This window comes from Macaca mulatta, chromosome 19, assembly GCF_049350105.2.
Source record: "Macaca mulatta isolate MMU2019108-1 chromosome 19, T2T-MMU8v2.0, whole genome shotgun sequence".
NCBI lineage: Eukaryota > Metazoa > Chordata > Mammalia > Primates > Cercopithecidae > Macaca > Macaca mulatta.
Genome location: NC_133424.1, coordinates 11,798,158 through 11,804,157, shown reverse-complemented (window position 1 = coordinate 11,804,157; position 6,000 = coordinate 11,798,158). Strand labels below are relative to the sequence as shown.

The following is a 6,000-nucleotide window of genomic DNA, read 5'->3' as shown; positions in this document are numbered from 1 at the left end:
CCGGATGTTGGACCTAAAGCCTTCAAAGCAGCTACTAAAAATAGGTTCAAGCTGGGTTGTGTATGTCTGTGGTCCCAGACACACTGGAGGCTGAAGAGGGAGGATCATCTGAGCTATGATCACACCACTGCAATCCAGCCTGGGCAACAGAGCAACACCCTGTCTTTTTTTTTTTTTTTTTTTTTTTTTGAGACGGAGTCTCGCTTTGTCGCCCAGGCTGGAGTGCAGTGGCCGGATCTCAGCTCACTGCAAGCTCCGCCTCCCGGGTTTACGCCATTCTCCTGCCTCAGCCTCCCGAGTAGCTGGGACTACAGGCGCCCACCACCTCGCCCGGCTAGTTTTTTGTATTTTTAGTAGAGACGGGGTTTCACCATATTAGCCAGGATGGTCTCGATCTCCTGACCTCGTGATCTGCCCGTCTCGGCCTCCCAAAGTGCTGGGATTACAGGCTTGAGCCACCGCGCCCGGCCGGGACAACACCCTGTCTTGATTTAAAAAAAAAAAAAGTAGGCTGAGGCAGGAGGGTCACTTGAGCTCAGGAGTTCAGACCACCAGCCCAGGCAACAAAGCAAAACATTATCTCTAGACACACACACAACAATTAGCCCAGTGTGCTGGTGTGCTGGTGTAGTCCCAGCTACTTAGGGGGCTGAGGCAGGAGGATCACTTGAGCCCAGGAGGCTGTTATGAACCGTGATGACACCACTGCACTCTAGCTTGGGTGACAGAGCAAGACCTTGTCTCAATTAAAGAAAAAAAAAAAAGGTTCAAAGAGCTAGAAGAAACCATATTTCAAGAATTAAAGCCCAGCATGACCATAATGACCCACTAATAATGGCTCTTAATGAATAGACAAAAATGGTAAGAATTCATATTAGTTGGGCACAGTGGCTCACATCTGTAATCTCAGCACTTTGAAAGGCTGAGGCGGGTGGATTGCTTGAACTCAGGAGTTTGAGACCAGCCTGGGCAACATCACAAAACCCTGTCTCTACCAAAACCGAAAACCAAAAAACAAAAACAAAAACAAAAATTAGCTGGGCGTGGTGGTGTGCACCTGTAATCCCAGCTCCTCAGGAGGCTGAGGTGGGAGGATTGCTTGAGCCCAGGAAGCAGAGGTTGCAATGAGCAGAGATTGAGCCACTGCACTCCAGCCAAGACTTACTGTAAAAAACTCAAAGCACGGTGGCTCATGCCTGTAATCCCAGCACTTTGGGAGGCCAAGGTGGGTGGATCACTTGAGATCAGGAATTTGAGAGCAGCCTGGCCAACATGGTGATACCTTGCCTCTAACTAAAATACAAAAATTAGCGGCTGGGCACAGTGGCTCATGCCTGTAATCCCTGCACTCTGGGAGGTCGAGGCAGGTGGATCACCTGAGGTCAGGAGTTTGAGATCAGCCTGGCCAACATGATGAAACCCCGTCTCTACTAAAATACAAAAAATTAGCTGGGCATGGTGGCGCACCCTGTAAACCCAGCTCCTCAGGAGGCTGAGGCAGTAGAATCGCTCGAACCCAGGAGGCGGAGGTTGCAGTGAGCCGAGATACTGCCACTGCCCTCCAGCCTGGTGACAGAGACTTCGTCTCAAAAACAAAACAAAACAAAAAACAAAAACTCAAATTACGTTCTGGATTTGAAAGCCCTCCCTGACCACCTGGGCTCCCATTATGCCCTGAGCTTCCTGCATCATGGCCCTGAGAGCTCTATGTGGCGTCTGCCCATTTCTGTGAGGGTCTCCCCAACCCAGGCTTGGCCACGGACAGGGTAGGGACGGAGCCGCCTGCTCCCTGCACTATAGGTCTCAACTGAACAAATGCTGGAGACCTGCAGCGGCAAAGGCCACATGTGTGGCCAGGCAAGTCCTCTTCCCCTGCCGGGGCCTCAGTATCCTCCTCTGTGAAACAGGCCCCATGGGCTCTGGTGTCAGGAGAAGGACAGGGACCTGGACATGAGGTGGCCCCCACCACTCCTGCTGGCAGAAACCCCGGGAGCCAGGCATGAGTCCACCTGCAGGCAAGGCTGTGAGTTTTGTTGTTGGTTTAATTTATTACTGTTTGACATCCAGTGACACTGACATACCCTCGCCGGGCCCCCGGCGAGTCTGACCTGTCCAATAAAATACAGTACGAGGAGTGGACGGTGACGCACATGCATCCACGCTTAACTACAGTGACTCCAAACTGCGGCGCAACAGTACTGCCAGCAAAGGAAAAGAAAAACAGGTATCACGTGTTCCCCAATTCGGAATTCTCTCTCTCTCTCTTTTAGACAGTTAATGCTGTTACAAATGCTACTGATGCCAGGACAGGGCCAGTCACAAACAGTCCTACAGCTTCTCGGCTGTATAAATATGGAAGATTCTTTTGTTTATACAGTTTTACCCCAAGTCTGAAACTACGTGTGCTGCTATCCGTTACTGCTAAGGCCTATGCCGTCTCGGCTCTGGAACGAGGGGCTCGGGGTCGAGACTGGAATGTCGGGGCTCAGTCTTCTTCGCTGCCACTTCCTGAGCGGTCCTGGAGAGGGGACAGGAGGAGAGAGAATGTGTTGGCTGCCCCTGCTAGGGCACTTTGCCAGGGGCCTGCCAAGCTTTAAATAAACTTGCTCAAGAAAACACCGATGCCGGCAACAGAAGCTACTGCAGCCATAGCCACGCCTGAACTTCATGTTTCTCTAGAGGACCAGTCCCTGTGACCACACTCGGCCCTCTCGGGACCTGCGAGGCTCCATGTGTCTTCCCTGCTCTGTCCCATGTCACCTGCCTGGCCCTTGGCCCCTGACCTACAGCTTCCAAACCATCTTGGCTCTTCCTGACTGTGAAAGATCTTTGCTATTTTTTTTTTTTTTTTTTTTTTTGAGACGGAGTCTCGCTCTGTCGCCCAGGCTGGAGTGCAGTGGTCGGATTTCGGATCACTGCAAGCTCTGCCTCCCAGGTTTACGCCATTCTCCTGCCTCAGCCTCCCGAGCAGCTGGGACTACAGGCGCCCACCACCTCGCCCGGCTAGTTTTTTGTATTTTTTAGTAGAGACGGGGTTTCACCGGGTTAGCCAGGATGGTCTCGATCTCCTGACCTTGTGATCCGCCCGTCTCGGCCTCCCAAAGTGCTGGGATTACAGGCTTGAGCCACCGCACCCGGCCTAATTTTTTTTTTTTTTAAAGACAGGGTCTTGCTCTGTTGCCCAGGCTAGAGTGCAGCGGTGCTATCATGGCTCACTGCAGCCTCGACCTCCCAGGCTCCAGTGAGCCTTCTGCCTCAGTTTCCCAAAGTGCTGGGATTACAGGTGTGAGCCACCAGACCCGGCCTCGTAAAACATTTTTAAACAGCCGGGCGCGGTGGCTCAAGCCTGTAATCCCAGCACTTTGGGAGGCCGAGACGGGCGGATCACGAGGTCAGGAGATCGAGACCATCCTGGCTAACACGGTGAAACCCCGTCTCTACTAAAAATACAAAAACTTAGCCGGGCGAGGTGGCAGGCGCCTGTAGTCCCAGCTACTCGGGAGGCTGAGGCAGGAGAATGGCGTAAACCCGGGAGGCGGAGCTTGCAGTGAGCTGAGATCCGGCCACTGCACTCCAGCCTGGGTGACAGAGCGAGACTCCGTCTCAAAAAAAAAAAAAAAAAAAAAAATTTTTAAACAGCCTGGCATGGGCCATAAAACACCCTGCTCTGGCTTGGGCAAGAGACACACCATCACAGCCCATGGCCCTCCTGCCTGGAAGGCCACCCCTCCCCATGAGGACTTCATGAATGTCCTCAAAGGTCACATGCCTCTTTTGTCAGACTGATTTCCAGGCACTGAAATTTGCTGCTTCTGTGCTGACAAAATGGCATTCACCAGACTTCAGTGGGAGCCAGGCCTGAGTGGGGGCAGTTCCCTCATCCATGGAGCCTCCTTGCTTTGCATAAGAGGAAACTGAAGCTTGAGAAGCAAAGTGACCTGCCAGGTCCCACAGCCAGAAGGGCCAGAGACAAAGGTGAAGATTATTTAAAGCCAGCAAGTGGATCTGCTCAGGCTTCCTACTGTCCCCCAAAAACTATCCACTGTGGGTTTGGCATTTCTGCCCATTCTCTACAACACTGAGGAGACAAGGCACTGCCTGGTTGGTCCCCAATCCTAGCACCTCCCACTCGACCCTACTCAAGCCCTGGCCTCCCCGGCCTCAGCCCAGCAGCCCTGGTGCCATGGGACCGCCTGTTGCCTGTCCTGAGACCTCATATGTCCCCCAGTCCCTAGACACCCACGGGTACTAAGAGTTGGTTCCAGGGTCACACAGGCTTGGGTTTCAGTGGCAGCCCTGCCACATATTGGCTGTGTGACCTGGGGTCAGCCACGGCAGGTCAAGCCTCAGTTTCCCTACCTGCAGCATGGGGGAGTAAGAGCACTGCCCCGCAGGGCTATCCTATCAGGGCCCTGGGATGCCTCCCGCCACCCACCAGCCCTGCCTGCTCGGGGGCCCGACCTCACCTCCTCTTGTTCCTCCTCACTGTCGTCATCACTTACGACCGGCTTGGCTCGGGACCCTCGGCTCGGTCGCCGCCGGCCGCCCTTCAGCCGGTCCTGTGCTTTCTCCTTCCGGCCAAGCTTGATCTTCACTTTGACAGACCGAGCTAGAGGGGACCACGAGGGAAAGACAGCCTTGAGCTCTGGGAATGCAGCACCCTCACAGCAAGGGGTGTCTGGGAGCTGGGAGGGCTGTGAAAAGCTGTGACCTTGGGGGCTCTTGGGCCAGCGTGAACCCCGGCATCCTGAACCCCCCCCGGGACTCACACTCAGATTCGGAGCCTTCCTCCTCGCCCTCTTCCTCCTCCTCACTCTCCTCGCCTTCACTGTCATCCTCCTTCTCAATTTTCTGCCGCACGCTGGTGAAGACTGACTGCAAGACGATGGAATCTTCATAGATCTGGGCGGAGACACCAGGGGCTTGAGTGGATGGGCCTGACTGGAGGGTTGCCTGCCCGGCCCTGGCCCCAGCCCCAGCCCCAGCCCCAGCCCCAGCCCTGTGTTGTCCCTGGACAGCTGATCAGTGGCCAGTGCGAGCCTCAGTGGGTCGGGGCTTCAGCCCACCCAGGGTGGAAGGCCCTCTCCATGATCTTCCTCCACAGGTACCCCAGAGAGCATCAGGCTTCTGAAATGCTCCGGGGTGAAAGGTCAGGCACACTGGTTTGGAAATGGCTGCAGGTGCCTCCCTCCTTCTGCAGAATCTCTGAGGTCTGCAATAACATTAGAAATGCATGTCCCTTGTTGAAGCCAGCATCTTCCCCAAACGCATCCAAGTCAAGTATTTTTTCTGAGAGGCATCAATCCCAAACACACTTAAGAAAAGTTTGCCAAGTTGAGGCTGTGTATGTGTCAATTCTATCACAGGAAAGAACACACCCATAGGATTCCTCTGAAGAGAGTGTGCCCCAGGGAATTTAAAACAAAATTCCAACAGACAGAGGACTCTGAGTCTATTTCTTCTGTTGTGCCTATCTTTATTTTCTTTGGTAAATACGTACTGCTTTTGTAATTGCTAAAATATCCCAAGTTGTTGGAAATTTAAATTTTTTTTTTTTTTTTTTAAAGACAGGGTCTTGTTACATTGCCCAGGCTGGTCTTGAACTCCTGGCCCCAAGTGATCCTCCCGCCTTGGCCTTCCAAAGTGCTGGGATTATAGGCACGAACCACCACAGCTAGCGGGAATTGTTTTTAACCCATCAATTCAGAAAGGAAGCAGGGGCGGGTTGGTTCAAAGCCCAGCTGTGGGAGTGGCCCATCCCCATCCCCCAGCCGTGCCCTCACCAGGGAGCCCTCCAGGTTGAAGGTCTGAGCGTTCTGGCACAGCAGCATGACGTCCTTCTCTAGGTCGTTGAGGCTGCGGTATTTGTGGTTGCGGATGCGCTCCTGCAATGGACGGGAGGAGCAGGTCTTACCTCAGGACCCCGCCTCGCCTGCCCGCAGGTCCCGCTGTGTGCTGGGGACCCCGCGGGCCAGGATTCCTCGCGCCTATGAGGATGTG

General features: G+C 53.9%; 1 protein-coding gene across 19 annotated transcripts in view; it reads right to left on the bottom strand.

The window, feature by feature from the left end:
- Nucleotides 1-2,028: 2,028 nt before the first annotated feature.
- SMARCA4 (SWI/SNF related, matrix associated, actin dependent regulator of chromatin, subfamily a, member 4) overlaps nucleotides 2,029-6,000 on the bottom strand; it is a 102,425-nt gene continuing 98,453 nt past the window's right edge. For all 19 annotated transcript variants that reach the window (XM_028839590.2, XM_028839594.2, XM_077977287.1 and 16 more), the window contains 4 exons: nucleotides 5,784-5,885; nucleotides 4,770-4,902; nucleotides 4,467-4,609; nucleotides 2,029-2,518 (listed from right to left, as the gene is read on the bottom strand). In XM_028839590.2, coding sequence (XP_028695423.1) covers nucleotides 2,486-2,518; nucleotides 4,467-4,609; nucleotides 4,770-4,902; nucleotides 5,784-5,885 — 411 coding nt within the window. In that variant the 3' untranslated portion in view covers nucleotides 2,029-2,485. The remainder of the gene's footprint in view (nucleotides 2,519-4,466; nucleotides 4,610-4,769; nucleotides 4,903-5,783; nucleotides 5,886-6,000) is intronic.